This window comes from Penicillium digitatum, chromosome 3, assembly GCF_016767815.1.
Source record: "Penicillium digitatum chromosome 3, complete sequence".
NCBI lineage: Eukaryota > Fungi > Ascomycota > Eurotiomycetes > Eurotiales > Aspergillaceae > Penicillium > Penicillium digitatum.
This window is the reverse complement of record NC_089386.1, coordinates 1,750,266-1,773,371: the sequence shown is the minus strand read 5'-3', so window position 1 is coordinate 1,773,371 and position 23,106 is coordinate 1,750,266. Positions and strand designations below refer to the sequence as shown.

The 23,106-nt window shown below is 48.0% G+C and overlaps 9 protein-coding genes across 9 annotated transcripts; 4 read left to right on the top strand and 5 right to left on the bottom strand.

Moving 5' to 3' along the window:
* Window positions 1-1,243: 1,243 nt before the first annotated feature.
* On the bottom strand, window positions 1,244-1,578 carry Pdw03_8178 (uncharacterized protein; the record flags this gene model as incomplete). Its single annotated transcript, XM_066101891.1, has 3 exons — window positions 1,244-1,321; window positions 1,398-1,517; window positions 1,576-1,578. The coding sequence occupies 3 exons, from the start codon at window positions 1,576-1,578 to the stop codon at window positions 1,244-1,246; spliced, it is 201 nt and encodes a 66-aa protein (XP_065956974.1).
* Window positions 1,579-1,889: 311 nt separating this feature from the next.
* Window positions 1,890-2,463, top strand: Pdw03_8177 (COPI-coated vesicle protein, putative; the record flags this gene model as incomplete). Its single annotated transcript, XM_014677831.1, has 4 exons — window positions 1,890-1,909; window positions 1,960-2,075; window positions 2,136-2,225; window positions 2,291-2,463. The coding sequence occupies 4 exons, from the start codon at window positions 1,890-1,892 to the stop codon at window positions 2,461-2,463; spliced, it is 399 nt and encodes a 132-aa protein (XP_014533317.1).
* Window positions 2,464-4,296: 1,833 nt separating this feature from the next.
* Window positions 4,297-6,007, top strand: Pdw03_8176 (GATA factor SREP; the record flags this gene model as incomplete). Its single annotated transcript, XM_014677830.1, has 3 exons — window positions 4,297-4,559; window positions 4,630-5,132; window positions 5,187-6,007. 3 exons carry the CDS (start codon window positions 4,297-4,299, stop codon window positions 6,005-6,007), a joined length of 1,587 nt encoding a protein of 528 aa, XP_014533316.1.
* A 762-nt stretch (window positions 6,008-6,769) lies between these two features.
* Pdw03_8175 (Short chain type dehydrogenase, putative) lies at window positions 6,770-7,162 on the bottom strand (the record flags this gene model as incomplete). The annotated part of the gene is made up of 1 exon (XM_014677829.1): window positions 6,770-7,162. One exon carries the CDS (start codon window positions 7,160-7,162, stop codon window positions 6,770-6,772), a length of 393 nt encoding a protein of 130 aa, XP_014533315.1.
* A 2,801-nt stretch (window positions 7,163-9,963) lies between these two features.
* On the bottom strand, window positions 9,964-10,756 carry Pdw03_8174 (Nitroreductase family protein, putative; the record flags this gene model as incomplete). The annotated part of the gene is made up of 3 exons (XM_014677827.1): window positions 9,964-10,166; window positions 10,232-10,346; window positions 10,421-10,756. 3 exons carry the CDS (start codon window positions 10,754-10,756, stop codon window positions 9,964-9,966), a joined length of 654 nt encoding a protein of 217 aa, XP_014533313.1.
* A 569-nt stretch (window positions 10,757-11,325) lies between these two features.
* Pdw03_8173 (uncharacterized protein) lies at window positions 11,326-12,341 on the bottom strand (the record flags this gene model as incomplete). Its single annotated transcript, XM_014677826.1, has 4 exons — window positions 11,326-11,930; window positions 11,992-12,088; window positions 12,140-12,205; window positions 12,261-12,341. 4 exons carry the CDS (start codon window positions 12,339-12,341, stop codon window positions 11,326-11,328), a joined length of 849 nt encoding a protein of 282 aa, XP_014533312.1.
* A 4,710-nt stretch (window positions 12,342-17,051) lies between these two features.
* Pdw03_8172 (Sucrose/H+ symporter, plant) lies at window positions 17,052-18,762 on the bottom strand (the record flags this gene model as incomplete). The annotated part of the gene is made up of 4 exons (XM_066101890.1): window positions 17,052-17,675; window positions 17,757-18,301; window positions 18,388-18,496; window positions 18,559-18,762. 4 exons carry the CDS (start codon window positions 18,760-18,762, stop codon window positions 17,052-17,054), a joined length of 1,482 nt encoding a protein of 493 aa, XP_065956973.1.
* A 552-nt stretch (window positions 18,763-19,314) lies between these two features.
* Window positions 19,315-20,690, top strand: Pdw03_8171 (Integral membrane protein; the record flags this gene model as incomplete). Its single annotated transcript, XM_066101889.1, has 5 exons — window positions 19,315-19,495; window positions 19,626-19,699; window positions 19,781-19,972; window positions 20,038-20,337; window positions 20,394-20,690. The coding sequence occupies 5 exons, from the start codon at window positions 19,315-19,317 to the stop codon at window positions 20,688-20,690; spliced, it is 1,044 nt and encodes a 347-aa protein (XP_065956972.1).
* A 942-nt stretch (window positions 20,691-21,632) lies between these two features.
* Window positions 21,633-23,105, top strand: Pdw03_8170 (Aromatic-ring hydroxylase-like; the record flags this gene model as incomplete). Its single annotated transcript, XM_066101888.1, has 5 exons — window positions 21,633-22,004; window positions 22,083-22,365; window positions 22,417-22,716; window positions 22,786-22,861; window positions 22,931-23,105. The coding sequence occupies 5 exons, from the start codon at window positions 21,633-21,635 to the stop codon at window positions 23,103-23,105; spliced, it is 1,206 nt and encodes a 401-aa protein (XP_065956971.1).
* Between the last annotated feature and the right edge of the window lies 1 nt (window position 23,106).

Below are 23,106 nucleotides of genomic sequence, written 5' to 3'. Positions count from 1 at the left end.
TCACAATTTCATTCAATACTTCTTTGATTAAAAGATATAGGTGTTTCAAAAGCCACATCCAAGGCGAAGAGTAAGGGGGATTGATAGTGCAGTAAAGACACATTTTGAAGCTTGTGCTTTTGAATCAAGGCGTTATGAGCTATATTTAACCGAAGTAGTACAGCCAGCAATGACTAGGTTGCAAAGAAAAATGGTCCGGGTCACTTGAAATTATTGTCACTTCGTCTGAGATTCAACAAGTTATTCTCAGTATACTGCCCAGCTTTGTGCTTCCAGATGCACGGAAGGATGATCGATGCACATTGTATGCACAGTTTAGTGACATTCAATACAAGTGATTGAACCAATACTGATGCACTTGGGTAGCCTCTCCATCGGGATCGAAAGTTGCACTAGCTGAATGATTCTCTGCGGAGCAGATAGGTATAAAGAGCATTTTCAGGTCCTTTGAAGTGAACTTGTGGCGTTCAAGGAAGGGGGGGGGGGGCATCTTGCTTACAACTACTTGTGGTAATCAAACAGACGTAGTAGTTAAACCTATCACATCTACATATGTAGACATCTTCCTATGGTTAGTTTGGGATCAGACCGTTTTATAATATTAGTTGGATACCATTGCTTTATCCGTCTTGACGTTGCTTTGTCCTTATATCCTCTATGTTGTCTTGTTGATAATCATGTGCAAGCTTTCGTTTTTATTTTTACAATATTTACAGTTCTGATTTTTTACATCATCTAGTTACTCAGTTTGACACAGAGAATTAACGACCTACAAACACCAGTGGGCAATTTGACAACACATTCATCAGTATAATTTTTATGCTGTACAAACAGAGAAGCATTCTCTGTCATTTTTGTGCTTGGTCTACTGTTGGCTAGAGCAACCAAGAGCTGTGGAATTGTCAGAAATATAAGTCACAGGAGCTATCATAATGAACTTTGGATGTTATGGTTTACTAGCTATTTTACTGCTAGGGACACAATGCGCATGCCGGTTATTTTCAGGCATGATTGCCACACAAAATGTGAAGTTTATGCGCGGAGGTAAAAAACGCAGTACATCACGAAGGTTTGAACGGCTCAGTAAATAGCCATTTTACAAGCGCTTCTGTGAAGTCTGTCTCTACATTCATGAAATTTCATTTTGTAAATCAAGCATGCTTCCATCAACCAAATTACACATAGTTGCTAGAAACATACACATGGTGTGGTTTTCGTAGTTTTTTTAACACTCTGTCTTCTCTCATCTGCCCATAATTATATCACTGGCTCTCCGCCATTTTGCTAAGATTTTTGAAAAGGATGCTTCAGATTCGAGGATCTAAATTTACAGTTTGTTGTTAGTTCACAGCCATGTGAGTGGAGGCCTGTAGCCCTATGCCAAGGAAAAACTATACCGAATACAGAATGGCGTCAGCACTGGCCAGCGGCAGATCACGTGGATTGCCAGTGGGCTTGGCAGACCCGCCGCTTGCGACAGCGCAGCAGCTGTCGACACCTTCATAACCACTGTCACCCTATTCCACTTCATTCAATCCCTGGCCAGCTGTCTGATCGAACGTGTGTCTTTCTCACCATAGCTCACTTCATCTTCCTGTCTCATCTAGAAGGTGTGTTTCCTTTTGTCATAGAACCAGCAAACTGAGTCCCGGCCTAGCGAACTCTGGCAAATCCAACCTCCATCGTCACTTGGGCGGTTGGCGAGACCAAGCAGCTTTGAAACTTGTTAAATAAGCTAACATAGCACCACTGAAGACACCATTTAGTCACTTGATACCAATTCTTCCTAGAAAACTTTGCAGCCTAACGACCCCCTCTCTGCATTATTGATTTGCAAGCACAAAACCTTGAAGATCACTTCCACCTCATAACACCAACGAAGCTTCGCAATGGATTTTACAAACATCTTGTACGTTGGATCTTTGTGGATACATTCGTGCCAGGACTGACCCAATGCAGCCGTCTTGTCAACATCGCCGTGGGCGCGTTTATGGTGCTCGGTGGTATCAGTAACTTCTTCACCGGAACCTGGAGTACATTCATTCTGGGCGCATATGTCGTTGTCTTCGGTCTTGGTATGTTCTTATGGCAATGCGAGCCCACGGCATTGATTGCCAGCGCTAACATTGTCCTAGTCGTCGGCGGGCTTGAGTTCCTTCCTCACGTCCCGGACCACGCATACCGTTATGCGTCGTTCCTCTTCTCCTTTCTGGGCCGCGGTGTCTGTAAGATTTACTTCTGCACGCCCTCACTTAGAGGTACCTTAGTGGCTAACCACATCCGCCGATAGTCTACATCTTTATCGGTTCCATTCTGCTGCACGACCAAGTGCTGCGCATCATTGATGGTTCGCTGATCGCCTTCATCGGTCTCGGATACATCGCTCTCGAGTTCATTCCCTCTATCGAGCCTCCTTCGAACATGCGCGAATCTGACCAGGGCTGGGGTGCCGAGCAAGTCTAAATTGTTACCCGCGTAGGTGATGATGTTGATTTACTGCCGTGTAGGCACAGTGATGGATACTGTCTGTTCAGGCGGTTTCCTTCAGTGTGCGGTATGCGATGATGAGCACAATGACCTTGGGATGTCTGAATTTAACCAGTGAAGGATGTCATTATAAAGAAGAGGATTTGACGAGGAGAATGGGTGATTCTGCTGGGTCTCTGATTTTTGTTGATACCAGCGTACCCAGAACAGAGAGACACCTGTACTATATTTGGGACGTGGTGGGCTAGCATCGTCTAGTAGCATTGACATGCTTTAATGATTTATTGATTTCTCGCTTATTGCAGTATCCGGTGAGAGATCATCCGATACAGGGACCAGTGCAGGGATTTCTTAGCTGCCCAGGCTTCCATGTCGTAATCCATACCTACAACATTTCTACTTACTATGTTCTATGCACTACACCTGCCAGCACTTTATACTTCGTACCCTGAACAGATAGTATGCACTTTTCACCTCCGTACCGTTGCACGGAGTACGGAGCACATACAAGTTGGTCCAAAAGTACAGCGTGGCCATGTCGCTTCGGCTTTTTCCATCTCCGAGAGCCCAATCGGAACATCCAGAGAGTTGATGACGGTATTTGTCAGCGAGTTCTAACCAATCACCTGTCTGAGATATTTGATTTCCCACCATCGTTCCACTCTAACCTCACTTTGTCAGGGTGTAATGTCCACTCTTCCCACTCTTTTCCTTCGTTTTTCACCTTTTCTATCTTTTTCACCTTTTCCACCGAGGTTTTTTTTTTCACTTTTCAACTAAACTTCATCAGGCCATAGGTGGAGTCCATACACGATCCCAGGGGACATAGAATCATGCAGAATCGCCAGAAATTTCCTGTTGAATTGTAGAAAAAACCAAGTTAAAGACAGCCCTGGAGAGAGAGGATGATTAGATGAGATTGATGTGATCCTCGGCAAATGGTACAGATAAAGTGATAGATTGATACGCTGTCGATCTCCCCCTTCCACTTAGATCGATAAACCCCAATCCCTTTTTTTGGCGATAAGCAATTCGGTCTCGCCTCTTTGTCTCATTTCTCTCCTTTTTATCTTTCCATCCTTTTGAATCTTCCCACTTGTCCTTGATACATCTTCCCATCCTGCATCCTCCAATACCTGTTCCCCCTTATCGCCTCCATTACATCCTGTGTGCCCACTTTGCGCAGTCCTAACGCGGAGTGATCACCATCTTGCAGCTCCCTAGCCTCTCAACCAATCACTGCCTCGACAATTGTCCTTTTGCATCGGGCTCTCGTCCCCGAACGAGACTGTCTCCCACGATCGCCTGCTAGTCGGACCAGACCCTGTGGTGTGCTGTCAATTGTCACAATCAGCATCACCTGACTGTTCCACGCCGTTGGTTTGCCACTGTTCCATACAAAACTGTTACTATCTTTGGTAGCAGATCGACTTGTTTAATATACTTGAAACTCGATTTCCTGATTCTTGTTTCGCGGCACCCGAATTCACTTCTTGTCGACCTCGATCCCGAGTCATCATCTACCCTGCGATTTCCCCGAACCTGCAGCATCGTGGCTGCATATCTTCCTGTTGGACTGACTTCCCCGTCTTTCTCCAACCTGTCAGCTTGACCGACATTTGGTTTTTGAGTGATACGGTGCATTCTGCTTTCAACTGCGGTGCGACATCGCCCTCACATCTTAGGATTTCACTTTTTCTTTCGCTTCTGTCGTCCGATTCACATCCAATCTTCACGCTTTAAGAATAACCACGGCCGAGGGATTTCAGGCCCGAATCACAGCTTGTAATGTTAGCGTCTATCCCACAAATGGAATCGCTTCACTCTCTGCCTCGAAACCAGGACGTTTCAATGCGACAACCGTCAGCGGAAGATTTGGATGCTGCGCAGCAGTTGATCTCCTCTGCGCAGTCAGGTCGAGAGCATCTGGCTGATCACTACCGGGAGGATGGCATGGTGCAAGGAACTGGTCAAACTGTATCAAATCAATGGATTGGACACAAAGAACCTCCTATTGAAAAACCTTCGCCTGGCATCCAAAAAGACACAACCTTCTTGGGTCATTCATGCAGGTGAGTCTTGACTGGGTGGTTGAAATTGACACAGAAGTTTGCAAGGGCTGACCCCATCTCTTCTCTTCAGCAATTGCGGTACAAAAAGCACTCCTCTCTGGCGTCGTTCTCCCACGGGAGCGATGATCTGCAACGCCTGTGGTCTCTACCTCAAAGCTCGCAACGTCGCTCGCCCCACGAAACGGAATCGGATGCAATCAGAGGGTGCTGAGAAGCCACCGCCTCCTGCGAACTCTCACTGCAGTGGTTCCTCGGAAACTGGTGGTTGCAAGGGGTCATGCCCCGGTGGTGGGAGTTGTAATGGCACTGGTGGCGCAGAAGGATGTGATGGATGCCCGGCATACAACAACCGAATATACAAGTCTGCCCCCAGAGGAGCGGCGGCCATCCAATCTTCGTGGGGCCGTCATCCAGCACAAGAACTTGAGCCTGCGACACAAGAGGAGCCCCCGGCGAAGATTCCTGCTCCTGTAGATGGCACTAATACCTTGGTTGCTTGTCAAAATTGCGGTACAACAGTGACTCCTCTGTGGCGGCGAGATGAACAAGGTCATCCCATTTGCAACGCTTGTGGTAAGTTCGATCTTCGTATAGACGTCACTATCCGATTTCTCTAACATAACGCAGGATTGTACTATAAACTTCACGGATGCTATCGCCCCACCAACATGAAAAAGTCCATCATCAAACGTCGCAAACGCGTTGTTCCCGCCCTCCGAGATCAGTCTCCCACCGCTGGTACTCTTTCTTCCAATAATTCATCCGCATCCCCGGAGGCATCACCTGCTGCCCTAGCACATGGCCATGAAGATCACTATCGATACATGAGCAACGAGCCTGCAGATCACTATCACAGGATGGCTGGAAAAATTGAAGATGCACCTCGAACCATGCCTTTTGCGCCGCCACCGGTTGATTTTACCGGTTACAATGTTTCATCCGTGTCTGTTTCACATGATCTCTCAATCTCCCACGGCCTACCTAAACCAATAGGAGTGGAGCGGTTGGGACATTCCCCCGTGAATCAGTACGGGCGACGGTCCGCCTCTCCAAATTCCCTCAATCTTCCTAAGAAACGAACATTGGCCGAGGCTACAACAGAGGCTCTACCGGCTCTACCGGCCCTGTCGACGCTAGAAGGAGGATCAAATCAACTGCCTCCGATTATGTCTTCGGCTAATCCTACTCCCCCCGGCCGTCTCAGCTCTATCTCATCCATTCTGAACCAATCCGAGGTTCGGGGCGAGCCTCGCCCGGACACCAATCTGAGACGTCCACCTCCTATTCACCACTCCGTCTCCCCTTCCCCCCACCCGCCACAGCCTTTGCCTGGCCTTGCATCTCTTGGTGACACAGTTGATCGCCGTGCCCGACTTGAACGTGAAGCTGAGCAGATGCGCGAGATGCTCAGAGCTAAGGAGCGCGAATTGGCGGAGATGAGGCGATAGACTCGACGTCCGCCTAAGTAGTGACGAAAATAATGATACTGGGATAATGTTTCGCGTTTCGCAACTCGGTGTTTCTCGTGAGATAAACGGCGCACAGAGATACCACTCACGTTACTGGGACATCTTGTCCATTGCTGTGCTATTACTATAATTTTTAAAAAAAGTCTCAGATGAACTGTATCTTATAATGTGCAATCGCTATCTATTTACTCTTGCATGTATTTGGATGCCTGCATGTACACCTGGTTCCAGGTCGGATTTTTTCCTCTCTCATGTTGTATGTAGTTTGGAAGACTCTATCGGGCGAGTAACTAGTTGCTAGTTACTAACCGGCCCCTCCAATTTTTTTCTTCAAAAGATACGGACTCTTGAGGTCTATTGACGGTGGGGCGATCTGTGCCATTATTTCCCTTTATATCCTCGACGCGTCTTCTTCTTCGTCTAATAAAATCTCTCTATTGCTATAGCATCTAGGGATTAATATAAGACTTTCAATTTAGGGCTTAGGTCGTAAGTAAAATTGTTTAAAATTACTGGAAAATTCTACGTTACTTGTGCAGCTGCGACGAATTAGCATATTTAGATGGGTTGGTTTATTTTAGGCCCTATTAGGCCCTTATTCAAAAGCCCAATGGGCATTTGCCCCGGGCCCAAAGCCCACCGGTAGGCCTAGAGGTAGGGCCCAAAGCCTAGCCCATTTATGGATTAGGTTAGGCTGGGCTAGGGGCGTTATTGGCTTTGCGTAGCTCTAATCACACCTCATCATCCACATCGGTTGAGTCGGTCTAAGCCTGCACCGCCTGCATTTGGCTGGCGCGAGACTATGGGCTTGCAACTCTGCTGCTGTGACGTCCGGCCCCACAGGTAAAAGCCAGGGGAGGCTGCTGTCATCGCGGGCCACAGCATCAACAACCACGCGGGCACTCTTGATCGGATCTCCCTGCTGTGAGCCATCAAAGCATCGAAAACGGTGCGGATTGGATCCAACACAGGGTCGTAATCGTTGATGTGGCCGGCAACTTTGGTGCGGTGCCCGGCCGAGAGAAACGGAGTGCGAAAGTGACCCAGCTGTACCACAAGGGGAGCAACCTCCTTCTGCAAGGCCTCAACCACCGTCGAGAGCGCAACCTTGGAGGCTGCCAATACCGACCACATGTGCAATGGTGCCTTTGTGGGCAGATCTCATTGAGGGTAGGACGGCGCAGGTCAGGCTTAGTGGTCCGAAGACATGGGGTTCGAGCATAAATGCTGCGCCTCCTTATCACTGGTCAACGGGGGCAATCAGTGACGGTTTTAAATCGAGAAAGTGTGAAAGAGAAGGATTCCTAGTACCTGGTCTCTTCCACTGCCCCCTTCCAAGAGATACCCGGCAATGTTGACGATGGCATCGATGATCTCGTGTTTCTGGATCAACGGGGCGAGAGCTTCTTTAATCTCGGCAAAGGGACTGGTCAAATCGAGCTCTAAGATCTGGCAGCCAGCTGTGCCCGCTGCCTACAGCCTGGATTTATTTCTTCCCGCTGCGATGACGGTCGCGTGCGACTGGGTCTGCCGGGCGATTTCCTGGCCGATTCCTGACGAGGCCCCGATGCCTGACCACACCGGGCGTCGACCTGCACAGAATTTGAAGGTTTCGTGGTCCATTCTTTTTTCACCTTTTGTTTTCGATTGCAAATGGTTAGTGGTCACGAATGACGCTATAGCGGAAACTGCAAGACCCGAAGGAATTTTCATCGGCATTGGAAGTGGAAATGATATCAAAATTAAAGAGCAAGCGAGAGGAACTGTGGTTCAGGTAGTACCTATTTACGCAAGCCCAGCATCTGGTGCGTAGTTGAGTCGGTGGATGACTGAGGTTTTCCCTCCACCTTCCTGATGCCATCCTGCTCGGGCACCCGTGAGAAATTTATCTCCAAAATACCATTCGGCCATCAACATACCTGCGCTTACTGTTCCTAAGCAGTTGTACTAGCAAGAAGCTCTAACCAAACAGTAGGAATCAAAATTTGGGTTTTCGGTGCTTGTCCTCACGGTGCCCGGGAAACAGCACTGCCTCATCTATGATATCGACCTACACCAACCTGGGAATCTCCTTGAGAAAGCCTTTCCTCAAACAGCCAACGTTGTGGCAGCCGATGAAGGACCCAAAGCCAAGGAAAGACGTGATCATCAGCGGGGTGAAGCCAGGTGTCCGCAAGAGGCGGTTTGGACTGAGAAGGCGAAGCACATTGCCCTCAACGAAGAAGAGCCCGACGAGCAGCGCAAGGCTCACGTTGATCAGAATATACGTGTAAGGGGAACAAGACGCGACAGAGCCCTGTGTTAGCCCCGAACAGGAGACACACGCAACCGCTGGCCGCGCAGAAGCCACCGATGTAGTCGAATTGCTTGATTGACGGAGCTTCCTTACCGGATACATCGGCCATGGGTCAAAGGGGTGGAATAGCGAACCAAGCTGAGGCACACAGCAGCACGCAGATAATAGCATTTGAGCCGAAGATCCACGGGAGGTGTTGGCACAAGGCTCCACCTTGGATTGCGCTGATTAAGTTCCATACAGAGAACCATGCAAAGGCTCCGACTATCACAAATTTCGATGAAAAAAGGTCTGTTAGTGAGCTGGAGATGATTACCGACAGGCCGTTGGCTATGTTGAAGGCGCCGATGACTCAGGGGAGTTGAGTGTTGACGATACCGAGGGCTGCTTTGATCTGTTATTGTGGGGCGAGCATGTCGGGAGGAAAAGAGCATGAGCCCTGCTGAGCAGACGCAGATATGAAGGAGCCCGGCGGTGAAGCTTGAGAGCTCACGCGGGATACCTTGCTTGCTGCGATTTGGAGATCCCGATTCTCTGTCGCTATCTGATTGAGGACGTGATGCTGAGTCTGCTTGCTTTCGGTTTTTCGTTTTGTTTGTGGTATCGAGGGCATGGCTCTCGTTAATTCCGTGGCCACACTCATTGATGGAGAGATCTTAGAGGGCGATTTTGTCCACGATCTTAGTGCCGATCAATGGATCGGAGGTTTGCACTCCGGTCACTGGTGTTGAGTTAGTCCGTGTATAGGACATTGAAGACCGGCTGGATACTGGTGCTGAGTCTCCATCTTGGTCTGGTGGAGGGGTGAGGATGGCGAAGAACGACTAAATTGGTGACAAGATGGGAGTGGAGTTGGTGGAGTTTTTGATTTTCAATCTACCAAAATAAAGGTCAGGAATCTATCTAGTTTGTAGTTTCTGGTTAGCAACTGCAAAGTCTATGTGAATGATGTACTCGACGTATAACTAACGTCTACATACAACGTACCTCCTGCGCATATTTCACAACGTGCTTGTCTGAAACCCTTGCGGAATGCATCCGTGTTTACTTGAATGGTGGATCTAGTTTGTGTATCAAGAACGACAGGTCGATCCCCACGTTGAACCTAAGTTGTTCCATCTCGCTTGTGTATATGGAAACAGAGAAAGAAAGCCAGACACTGTTTGCAAAATACGTAAGAGCAGTAGATCCACTCTCAAGATTATGCTTAGAATGCTGCTCCCCGCTAAAGAATGAATTGCGAATCAACTGAGGCTCCATTTCATCAGCCTTCCCGATCTCCAGTGATTGACGCAACAATTTGATGCCCAATCTTTTCCTACCGGGCTTTTGTCCACTTGGATGGGACAAAGAGACACAACAGGACCTTACATCAGGCTAATAACCGCTTTTCACCAGATTTCCAATTCCCGTGATGATAAATGAGGGTACTCTTGAATTTTCAACTAAGCTTTGTTGACCAGGGCAGCCCAGCATGCATGCGAACGTCAAACAACTTAGAACTTCTCCTCGACGAGGGAGGTCTCTACTATGTAGGATAGTCTACTAATTTTTGAATTAGCAAATTGTGTTTCAAACTGAAAATCCAAGTCATTGCTCTTTCATTCGTAATGCTATATTAACATGCATATTTATACGCTTATTTGCCAAACACCTTGAAGCGGTCCTCAAGAGGAGCGAAGGCCTTCTCGCCAGGCTGAGAGTTAGGAGTACCAAAGACCAGCTGGGCATCCAACTTCCAGGAGGCGGGGATGTTCCAAGTCTTGGCAATCTGCTCATCAATGAGGGGGCTGTAGTGCTGAAGGTTGGCGCCGAAGCCCTCGGACTGAAGGGCAGTCCAGACTTGGTGAAAGTTAGTTTCAAACTACTTGTGTCTGACCAAAAGCTCAAAGACGGAAAGCACATACCAAGGTACTGAGACATAGCATTCGACTCCAGGGCAAAGGGGTCGAACTTGTCGGCGTAGGTAGCGAACTTCTCCTTAATAGGAGCGAGCGACTCAAAGTCAACAAAGAAAAGGACCTTGGTAGCCGGTTAGCAGATGATTCGCCATTTTAGCGCAAAGTGGAGTAGTCATCTGGAGTGGGGAAACGCACGGTTCCGTAGGCAGCGCGGAAAGACTCCAGCTTGGGCTTTGTAGAAGTCTCGAACTGTTCCTTAGGAACGTGTCCAGCGGTGACCAGACCCTCCAAGGCGTCAAGAGCAATATCCCACACCTTCTTGTGCTCCTCCTTCAGCAGGAGCACAACACGAGAGGTCTGAGTATTAAAGGAGCTAGGAACGTGCAGAACGGAATCCTGAACAATACGCTCAATGACATCGTCAGAGACGGGACTCTCGCCCTTGAGGTCATAGTATGTGCGGCGAGCCTTCACCAACTCCAAAAGAGTGGAAGTAGCCGCATTCTTGAATTCAGGTTGAGTGGAGCCCATCGTGAAGGTTTTAACGGGAGACAGGTAGCAGATTAGCTGTGGAGTGAAGTGAGATAAGATGATTCCAAGGAGGAAAATTAACAGGTGAACTTGGATGGGGATTTTATACATTATGTGGATTGCGAATCCACAAACCGCGAGACCTCAAAATCCCTCTCCATCACTTTCTCCATCCCGCCATCGTCTTGTCCCCATGTCTCGGAGTAAGTTGGCCATCTGCAGCCAATCACAGTGCAACACAATTTCGTGTCGGACGGAATTAACAATCCCCGACGCTTGTGGGATCGTGTAAGAGACACGCACGCAGGGACAGTATCCACAATTAATAAGCAGGGGCATATTATCAATGCGTTACCAAGCATTCACGCTATTTTTATACTGGATCAGCGCGGAATTGATTCCTACAAGGCATCATTCAAAATCTCAGATTCGAACTATCTTGTTAAAAAAAAAAAAAATTCACCCTATCTCACCATAGGTTCAAACTTGTGATATGGTTGATATCCAGGTGAGCACAACCTATTTTTCGTCACAAAAATCCAACCGGTCCCTAGTTCTCAACTTTGAGTTCAAATCCAGAACAAAGCGCCAGCTAGAATTCCCCACACCAATGCCATGGGAGCAGCCATCTTGATTCCACGATTTTTCATTGCCATTGGGACAGTCACAGTGGCCTTGGCGGTCTGATGTTGTCCGCACTCACATTCACAGTGACACGGAAATGAGCTGGCAAGAACAGTAACTGTAACCGTCGTGCCATTCTTGTCAGCTCGCGAAGTTCCATTGCCGAAGTAAGTTGGCACACCAGTAATCAGGGCTGTCGAATTCAGGACCTCAACGGAGACTGAGGTAATGGGATCCGCGGTGGCAGTCGCAGGCGTCGTTAAGCTTGCGTCACTGGATGAGACACGGGAATTGACCGAAGTTTCGACTTCAGTCACGGTTGTAGGAACATAGAAGTCTCCAGTGTCGGTCACGATCAAGGTCGCCGGAAAAATTCCTAGGGTGGAATCGTCACCTGTGGCTGGAACAAGTACCGTCGCTGAGGTGATAGTACTGGTTTCATGCGAGGACTTTATCTCTGTACAAGACGCGCCTGTGGGTGTCGGAGAGCCCATGAGTGTGCAATTTGAGGTAAAGTCAAATTTGTAGCCATTGGCAATCATGTCATATGCTATATCTACAAGTCAGTATAATCTCGTGTCTGAGAGATGGTGGGGCTGCTGTGTTCTTACTGTTGGGCCCATAGATAACGGTCAGATCCGGGGTAAATCTGTGGCAGGCTGTCTGGTCTGAGAGACAGTTGATTCCGTAGGTCGTTGTTGCATCTTTCTGCGTTAGTTGTTAGTGATAAATCACAGAAGAAGCATACAAGATACCTACAGCGCCTATGGCCTTGCCTCCATAGCCCTGGAAGTAATCTGGTGCATCTGTAACCCAAGGGATCGTCTATATGGTGTTAGTTTTTCTCGTATCTTGGTGGCTTTGTGAGAGGTAAACACACGATTGTGGCTTCTTGGTGGGAAAACCCAAGAACAGCCCAGCATAGTTGGATTACCAACGTGAGAAGATGTCTGAATAACATTCTGTAGACTACTGACGATATCTTGAGAGATGTTTTCTAGTGCAGGTAATTACCAACAGAGGAGTTTTTTTGTCACGCGATGTTTTGACACAAAAAGCCCTGTTGTTTGGAAACGGTGTGGTATGAACAATCAAAACAATGCGAATGGAAAGAACAATAGATCAAATGATTGGAAAGAGCGAATCACAAGTAGATGCCTTGCCTGCAAGGCATTTACTGAATTTTTCATCTATCGCATATTATGTAGTAGACTTCTGGGAAAGAGGATTCGACGTTTCGTCGTCCTTTCAACACATTGCATTTCCACTTTACTAAACCCCCCGGCCCGCTTTCTGTGTCTAAATCCTTATCCCTGATGCCTCCAGCTTGAAGGGAATCATCGCTTTCAAAGCGTCTCCCTCTAGTGTCTGTGGGGGTTTGAACAGCGAAGCTAACCTTATGCCTTGGCCTGATGGGTCTCAAGCACAGCTCACTCGAGTCATCCTGCAACGGCTGGAACTCCCACCATTAGCAGACCTAGATCTCCCAGACTGGGACAACGACTTATTCCAAGGGCGAGCTCACTCCGAGTGTGCATGTTGAGCGCCCAAGGAGGGAATGCATCATATGGACTGAAGCGAGGATGACAACGAGACAGGGTTCCAGCTCACTGAAGATGTTCGCACGGGGTCGATGTGGGTAAAATCCATCATCGAGAGATCAGAGGTTCGAGGAATGCTGATGATACATGTGCTTATTTACCAGGTTAGCAAAGACCTTCTTGCGTTTGGTTTGTTTGTGATCGCGCAGGTCTTACTCTTCCAAGCTCGAAGATAGTGTCGAAAATAGTGATGGATGTCAATTTCTGTTACCCGGCCATTGCAGCCTGTTCGTCCGCGGCATCGGTTTCATCAGCACAACAACGTCGGTAAGAAGATTGTGTATCCTTGTCACCGTCAATGAAGTAACCTAATTTCCACACCAGGAATCTTCGGGTCTGGTCTCAGTTAAAAGCGAAAGAAATTCAGATCAGACAACAAGCCGGTAGTGTTCCATTTATCCAGGCAAATATCGCGCTTACTGTTATCCAGGAGAGCCGCACGACCCAAGTGACGTGTAAAATGCTAAGATGTATGATCAAGATGGAAATTTAATACAGCTGAGACTCAGAACCCAGAGCAATTGCAATGGGACGATCAGCTGAAGGAGCGTGGCGATGAGCCCCACTCCAGTTGCCCTTGTAATTGTCGTGACATAACTATAACCGATGCCAGCTTATATCATGCAGATGATGCTAATGGATTGGAGGCTGACAGCAAAAATTTGCATTAAGAAGTGATGATGTTATGTGGCTTAATTTCGCAAATATTCACAGCAGCAGTTGTTAACAAATCACTCAGCATCCATTTTTTTCCCAGCAAGATAGCGAGCTAGCGGCCGCAGACCTACTGCTATCACAGCCATGATTGAAAAAGAGATAGAGACAGCTACGCCTAGGACCTTTTTTGGGATGGCGCGTCTATGGAAAAAGACGACAACTCCCTCCGACTCTAGCAGAGACATAAACGAGCTCAGCAGATCAAAACTGGAGAACGATGTTGTATACTTACAACATAGGTACAACATAGGTATAAATCACCCCTATAGGCTATTAGCAAAGATCAAAATGGTGAAGGCTGAAAGACCTAATACATCCAAAACAACACTCCTCTTATGGTCACGTTTCATGGAAGAACACAATCGTATTTCTCGGCATTTCACAGTCCAATAAGTCGTTAAGATCCTCATGAAAAGAACACTCATTGGTGGGCCAAGCACCGAGTGTGCCCTCACAATGAGTCTGTCTATAGTCCGTCGCCTTCTTAGCTTGCATTGGCTTCCAAAACACGTTACAAAACGCTTGACAGAAAATGATGTTGCTGGGCGTGAGAATCAAAATATGCAGCCGTTAGCGCCATGTCAAAAGACATCCCCCTTTTCTCCGCACTGCGTCTAAATTTTGAAAGAGATAAGAGTTGAAAAGGGTGGAGGAATTGGTGTGTGAAGACTCCGATGGCTCTGCCAGGTTGGTTGGACAGTTGGATTTGAAGCCTGGGGCTTTTGTAGATATCAGCTTAGGCCTTTCTCTTGAAGTGCCTCAGGCATTGTAATGATATGTGAGTATTCTGGATTTGGTAGGTGGGATTAGCTTCTTTGTGGTCGCTGTCGAGTCGTTAGCGTAGAAGTTGTGGCATTTTTTGATGCTGATATTTTTGTGTTGTTTTTTTTGTGGAAAAGGCCAGGAAAATGAAAGTTGGGTGGCTCTAAATTGATTCAGCAAAGCCATGATTCGAACGTATGACTTTGAGCTTCGTCTATTAATCCCGTGGTCGTTCCTTCCAAAGATATGTGTGTGAATAGCTTCATTTTATTGCCTCGAAGTGTATGTACCCTTGAATCACAATGATTTTCAGCCACCACCATCGAGTATTCAGATAATTTTGAAACTTAGCCTGTAGCTTGCTGACACTATCAAGACTTATCCTTTCCAATCTGAAGTTATTAAAACACCGGCAAGGTAGACAAATTGACGTTCTAATGTTCAATACTGACATCTCCCTTGAGTTTGGCCTCCCATTTGAAAAAGACATTGACTAGTATTCCAACCAGCCCCCCCCAGTGGCCCAGCGGTATTATGGCCGGGGCATCCCACACCAGGATGTCGCAACGGGTTTTACTTGCTCCCCACTGTCGGTCGGACTCCTATATGCTGAATCTCTCCCGAAGCACTACGCTAGGCAAACCCCCCGCGGAAGGGTATAGTCCCCCGTTACTTAGGGGGGAGGCCGTAGTTAGTACGGTGGGTGGAGGTGTATAGGGGAATGGCCGGAGGAGAGGACCATGTACATCGAGAGACCAGACTCTGTCCATACCCTCCTGAGGTCTAGGAACGGTCTAGATTAATGGGGACTTTTTTTTGGGATGTTGATGTTGATGTTGAGTTTTTTTAACTTGATACTCTCTGTTAATTGGGTTTCAGACTCCCACTCCCTCCTGTTCCATCCGTAAGGTTGTTTCCCTTCTTTCCCATCCGGATGCTCAATAACCAGCAATCAGTATTCCTACCTCACACCCATTTCTAATCCCAACATCATCTTCATCTTGACGTTATATACTCAATTCCCCATCTGACCTTTGGTGTTTAGCTTCCTACATTAACATTTCCCTTCTGTCTTTCCAATGATATCTCCCCCTTCTGATACACCAGTTCGTATCTTAAATTTTTTTTGGACGTTGCTTGCTTTCTTTCACCGATTCCCTAATTCTCTGTGTAGGCTGACGCTCCATGCTCGAATTTCCCTTCTTGTCGTTATGTTCAGTCTAGCTCTCCATCTACCCGCTCCCACTATTACCTGCGTGCATGACACAGCATGTTCCTGGAGCAAAGAATACACGACATCATGCAATACTTCACCGTTGTTGGAGTTTGACGCTAATGGACCATGGCCCTGATATAAACATCGAGGATTGGTTAGTTGGGTGACCATGCATCGGTCAAAGGCCCAGAGAGGAATGAAAAGACGTGGTTTGGTGCACGTCGACCTCGTGACGGATGGTTCAAGTATGGTGAGCCACTGCATCAAGTCGACCTTGACGCCGCCGAGATTATTTCCCAGGGATAGAATCACCGATATCGTGATTGCTATTATGCCCCTACAGATTCCAGGTCACTCTATGTTTTATCAACACTTGGCAGCGTTACTTGTGGTGGTAAGTGAGCTTTGGAACCACCACCCGGCCACAGTGTGGACATGGGGAATCCATTCCTAACTTCAACTACGATGTCCATAATATTGTGCAGGGACAAGATACAATTGCACCAATTCAATCCCAGCACAGCCGAAAGCCTTTGAAGCTTGAATGGCGGATTTGAAAGTTTGCACAAGCATCGCCAGAATGCGGAAAACCTCTCGGGGCCCCCAAAATTTGACAAATCAATCGTCGGTATCGGGTTGCCGCGACATCGCATCTCAAAATAATACATTCATTCTGTTGCCGAAGATTCGCCAACAGATCAGAGGCTGACCCAGTACCATGGGCTCGGAGCACTTGACGTCGTGTCCAAGAGCCGGAAACTTGGAGTTTTAATTGAAGGAGAGATTGGTGAGGAGATTCTGTGTTAGTTGCTACAGTGCCAAGCTCAAGTTCACTCCACATTGCTACGAGAGTCCAATCAATAAGCGGTCCAGTCTACCGGACGAGCTCTGAACCACACCAGCGGCCACCTGGCTCGGGTCCAACTATGTGGATGACATGGGTGTGTGATTAGCACAGACACAAGCGGCATCCACATGGCAGATGTACAGCTTGAACATCTAGGGTCTTCTGTTTGGAGACACTCGGTGCGATCTGATTGTCTGTTGATTGTCTTCCTTTGTCTTCGGATGTGTGTTGTTCCATTGACCAAGTGAAATTTTTGCAATTTTCCGTGGATGAGGGGCTTTTACTCTAAGCTCGCCGAAGAAACCCAGGTTGACAACTATCGAATCACCACAGCTAAAGAACAGGGCTAAGATTAAGGACTTGGCCTAGTCGACATCGCTTTTGCGACCACAGATGATGAATTCCATCTCAAATGCAAATTCAAGACAAGATATCACCAAGCCAAAGCACCTATACCTTTCTTGGCCAAATCATCTAAACACCGTGGTGATTTGCACAGAGAATGTTCGGGTTTGACACTCCAGATGTTCAGTAGACATAACGGAAAGAAGGATTCTCCCTATCAGTGAGCCCAGCCCACTTTGTGTCATCGAAGCTGTTCTCCTCGGCGCCCTTTTTCTGGTCTCTTTGGCGGTTTTGCCACCTGTAGTAGACGAAGAGCACCACAGATAGTACAGCCGCAGCAGCCTGGGTGGCAAGAACAGCAATCTTGGCCGGTCGGTATTCAGGTGCATCGCGTGCCTGGAATGTCTGTGGGCCAATGATGTTTCCGATCGAGAAAGATCCAGCGATAAGCGCGCTAGAAAATGCCCGCTTGGTATGTCCAGCACAGTTGGCCATGGTCCACTGGTATAAAATCGGAAGAGTAGCTACGATTGAATTGACCAGATAAATACCGATCAGGACACCGGCTTTGTTGCTTTTGGGCAAGAAGGATAATAATGCGCCACCGATGATTCCCGGGATGGTACAGAGCACATTCCAAGCCCAACGATTGGACGTTTGCCGGATACCAAACCCGACGAGAAGTGTGAAAAAAATACTAACGACACCCCCGGGGGTATTGAGAAGCGCTGAGATGGGACCCGAGAAACCAAATCCGGCAATCAGAGTTGATGAATACGTTGTTACCACACCACTTGACACGGAGATCTATGCAACATTGATTAATAAATCTGTAGGGGATAGGGGATAGGTGGAGCAAGGGGTGAAAGTGGGAATGTAGAGACACACCAAAATTGTGATCACAGTCAGGAGCCATAGCTGAAGATCGAGCACAGCCTCCCATATTTGTTTCACCTTCAAAGTTGTGCTCCATACTCCAGTCTGGTTCTGGCTGACATGTTGAATGAGGGCCACTTTTTCGCTATCAGATAGCCAGGGTGCCTTCATCGGGGTATCGGGGATGAAGAAAAATGTGAGACCGCCGACAACGGCTGTCACCAGCCCAAGAACAAGAAACATAATCCGCCAACCTTCTAGTGAGGCATGATGTACATGCTGGAACCCAAACGATGTGAGACCTCCAACGATTTGGGCCACACCAAGGCCCATGTACCATACAGTGAACCTTGGAGCTTGTTCGCTTTTGGTGTAGTACTGGCTGCTAATAAGCATCAAGGATGGTCCCACTGTAGCTTCAAAAATACCAAGGAAAATTCTAGCTGCCAGCAGACTCTGATAGCCTCGGGCGCCAGAGGAGGCGGCAGCTGCAACTCCCCAAAGGAAAACATTTCCACCGAGCCATTTGGCAGGGGGTACTGCCTGTAAAAAATACACTGACAATATAGACTTAGTGGTGATGAACTCGCAGTGTTGAACAAACCACCAAGAAGGTGCCAGGAAGGTAAATAAAGCCACTCACCATTCGGTACTTCTGCGATCAGGTAGGCAATGAAGACCCAAGTGGCAACATTGGAGAACTCATTACCGGCGAGTTTCAAGTCTTTTTTGATCCCCATCACAGCTGCATACTGCATCCACATCCTTGCATTAACAACAGGGTGCATACGGCAGAGCTGAAATTCAAACTTACGTTCAGCATGACCTTGTCCAAAAATTGGAGAACATAGCAGCAAAGCATATAAGGCATCAAACGTAGATCAATTTTACGACGTAAGGCCCGCAAGTTGATTAGAGAGTCGAGGGCCCCGTTTTCATGGCCCTTGAGATACACCACAGCATCGTCAACTCGATCTGTATGTGGTTGTAGCACCTTCTCGGGTTGGATTCCACCCATAGCGATTGGGCTCAATGTGGAAACAGACAAGGAAGATAGTCAGTAGGAAATTGCGAAAGGAAAAAGAAAGGAAACCCAAGAAAAAATTGTTAAAAAGTTTAGTGGAAAACTAGGGGGGGGGGAACACCATGGACTCATGCGACATAACACAAATAGCGACGTAGCCACCGTGGAGAGAGCGTGGCTACCCGTAGTGCCACCTAGCAACGAATTAGAATCAATAGACCAAGACACTAGAAACTGCCCGGTTGGGAACTATATGAAGTTTATGAAAGGGGTGAGTAAAAAAGTCATCCTTGGAATAAAATCGGAGGAACGACCTTGCACGCCCGGGATAGTTCGGACTCCGGAGTGTACACAAAGTGCCGGTATTAATTCTAGAAGAGGAAAATGCTGCCAGACGAGCATTTATTTTTTTAAAGATATTCGGTTTTTTTTGGCTATCCTTATTCACAAGGAAATCCCTGTTCGATCGGCTTGCCTATGTACGGGATTGATAACGTTCTCGTTTATACTCTCTTCCCTAACCCTTCGCACGCCTTCTTCTCAACCATGGGCTGGGTACACAATGCCTCGCCCGAGGTGCAGGCTGCATCACAGTACCCTCTCATCCTCGGAGTATGTTTGGGTCTTACCACCTTCATGATTCTAACGGTTTCCTTGCGACTTTTCCTTCGATCACGAGCCAGTAGATGGACAGCAGCAGACTATGTCATGGTTGTGAGCATGGTCGGTTAGTCTGTGTGTCATTCAAGAGATATTGCAACTAACATGAATAGGTGTTTGCTATTATATACAGTGCACTCTGCATTTCTCGTGAGGACCGCCAGCTCTCCCCGTAGTCGCATGAAACCTACTCACAGTCGCAGAGAGTCGATATGGACTAGGACTGCCATTGAAGCAACGACCAGCAGCAGATTATTCAACATACTTCAAGGTAGAACTCTCTTTTCTCCATTGCAGTTTCTCACCCTGCGGTTATTACATGCGACTGGGGAACTGACAAAAAGGCATATAGCTCAACTATGCAGGACGTCCATTTTACCAAGTCGGCATCGCAGGATTCAAGGCTTCGCTTTGCCTCAGCTATCTGCGATTGATCTCTGGGACCTCGAAGCGTCTTTATCGAATTGTGATTTGGATTGTGATCATGGCGTCTACATTGGGTCATATCGCTGGTGCTCTCGGCTTGCTTTTCAATTGCACACCGGTATGAAGAGCCCGCATTTCAGGGACGCGCGCAACCATGGGCTGACCGCCATTCGCCCCCAATAGATTCGAAAATCGTGGAACTATCATGTACCAGGCAAATGTCTTCCCGTCAGCAGCCTGTTCTACGGTCTCGCAATTTACACCATCATCTCAGATGTCGTCATTATTGTACTTCCCATTCCGTTGCTCCTCGGTCTCAACATCAAACTCGCACAAAAGGCCGGCGTTGTGTGCCTTTTCCTCCTCGGCCTCTTCACCACAGTTTGCTCCACCATGCGGCTAACCCAGATTCAACGTGTAGCTTTTGGAGATGGAAACTCAACAATGCTTGTGTTGTGGGGAACGGTTGAATTCAATGTGGGCGTAAGTGAAAATGACCACTTCCGAGCGAACTACAGTGGCTGATTTGTCTGTGTTAGAACATTGTCACTTGCATACCCTATCTGGCGCCTCTACTGAAGGGCTTCGTGCGGGGAATCGCTTCCAACAGTGACAAATCAAACCAGTTTTACTATGACAGTCAGGGCAGAAGCTACTTGATGGATAGTTGGTCGAAAGATCTACAATCGCACATTCAGTCCACTGTTTCCGGTCTTCGACAGCCAAAACGAACACCGAGCGAGGAGCTCATCTTGGCCACTCAGGAGCCAGGGCATGGAGGTATCGAGAAGACGGTCGAATATAGAGTTTCTTCGGAGGGCAGATCAATCAAGTAGGAGACTTGATGATCCAAAGGCTCGACAATCTTTGACTCTGGGCTCTCTTTTTCATCTACAAGCAAAAGTACTAACTTAGATTAAATCTGTTTTGGCCCTTTTGTCCTTCGATGCTCACCCCACCTAAACCCCTCATACCCCTGCACCCCTTGCTTTTCGTGTCTGAGTTGGTGGCTGGATAATTTATGCGACATGCGGTTATAACATCCACAAAACACATACGTAGCCCACATGGCCGGCCTTCTTGAGATATCAATCATTCATTTAGATACGAAAAGCCCTTCAAGGTGTTCAGATCCAAACTTGCTGAAACAGGACCACGACGGGATCCACAGGATCAACCCGCTCGGCCAGTGGGGCCCTCCGCGCGAGACAAGTGCTCCGTGCCTATGAAAAGTGTGGAAAAATGCGGGAAATGCGGGAAATACGCCTACGATAGGGTTAGGTCGAGTCCAGGATGCACGCTGTTCATCAAAATGTAACTTCATTGAACCAAGCTCGGCTAGTCCAATTCAACAGTCTCAGCCCTTGATTCAGTGACGAAACTCAAATTCTTATAGCTCCAATTTGGAATAGCCCCCAAATGGTCCGATTCAACACCTGGGCTATCAACACCCTCAAGACAAACTAGAGAGTTAAATAAGCTAACGGGTTAGGTCCGTGGAATGTTTCGGGTCTCTGAAACCTGCCCGAAGATCTATGCTTTAATAGAACCCTTTCATAATCCTTTCGGGCTAGATCGCCCCGAAGGAGACGATATTCTCAGTACATTCACCGAAATCTGAACGAAAATTGGCCTAGAAGGGTGGCACGACTCATTGCGCGATCTGCGAAACCACGAGCAGCCTGAGATACGGTACAACCTACCACGTGTATGGATTGAGGCAATCAAACTAGACAGTGTTGCTGGAACTGTGCGCCATACTCTGTACATTCATCAACATGTCTGATTCTCCTATCCTGATTATCGGTGCAGGTATCAGTGGCCTTGTACTGGCCCAATACCTGCAGCGCCAAGATATTCCGTTCAGGATCTTCGATCGAGACTCCGCAATCAATGCCCGCAGTGGTGGGTGGGGCCTGACGCTGCACTGGTCGCTCCCCGCCCTACGTGAGTTGCTGCCAGAGCACATCGTCGAGCGTTTACCTGAAACGTTTGTCAACAAAGAAGCATCCGGACGAGGCGACACCGGTCGCTTCCAATTTTTTGATCTCAAGTCCGGAGATGCGTTATACAGTATTCCCGCCGCGGAACGGATTCGCGTCAGTCGAGTTCGCTTACGAGAGTTGCTGACAACTGGCGTGGATGTTCAAGTTAGTCGTGATAGTACCGTCCTTTGGATGATCTCATTCTTCTTGCACTCTTGATGGGCGCTGACACCGTGCGTCCAGTGGGACAGAAACTTTAGAGATATCGAGTCTATAGCAGATCAGATCACTGCGCACTTCGAGGATGGCACATCGTACACCGGTCGGCTACTGGTGGCATGTGATGGTTCACGGTCGCGCACACGCGAGATCCTCTACCCAGGTGTACAGATGAACCAGCTACCAGTGCAACTTCTAGGTGCCTCGACACTGTACAGCGCAGAGGAGCTGGGCGGCATCGAGTTAATCGACCCGTTCATCTTTCAGGGCTCGCATCCTGAGTCCAACGTCTTCCTATTCTTCAGTTGTGAGTCGGTCAAATCCTCATTTATCTTCTGTGGCTTACTGATAGCTTTAGTCCTGGATACCCCAAATAACTTCGAGAACAGCAGCAAGGATCGTTACCACTGTCAAATCATTACCTCCTGGGCAGATTCGAAGCAAATACCCGTCCCGGACGCGAACGCCGAGCGCATCGCACTGATAAAGAAGGTGACTGATGGTTGGTCGGAACCATTCCGATCGCTCATACACAAGCTTCCCGACGATGTGGAAGTACGCTCGATTCGCATCGAAGACTGGATGTTCAGCCTGGGCAGGGCGCACGCGCATCCCCGGGCGGTGTTGATGGGCGATTCAGCTCACACAATGACTATGTGTATGTGACCCTTTCAGTGTCTTCGGACCGTGCGGTCGTGGTAGAGTGCGCCTCTCTAACCTTCACTAGTTCGCGGAGAAGGTGCCAACAATGCGATCGTCGATGTGTTAGATCTCGTGACGCGTATCGATATGTGTCAGCCAAGGTACAAATCCAGCCACTTCGGACTGTCTTTGATCAGGCTGAAACTAATACATGCTCTCTCAATCACCAGGTCATTCGATTCCGAAGCCTTGAAATCCTCCCTCGCAGCATACGAAAACGCTGTCTTTGCACGGGCTGAGCCTAGCTTCCTGAACTCTAGACAGGCATGTTTAGATGCTCACGATTTTTCCAGAATTGAAGGAAGTCCACTGGTTGGGTTGCGGGATTTCAAGAAATCTGGCTGAT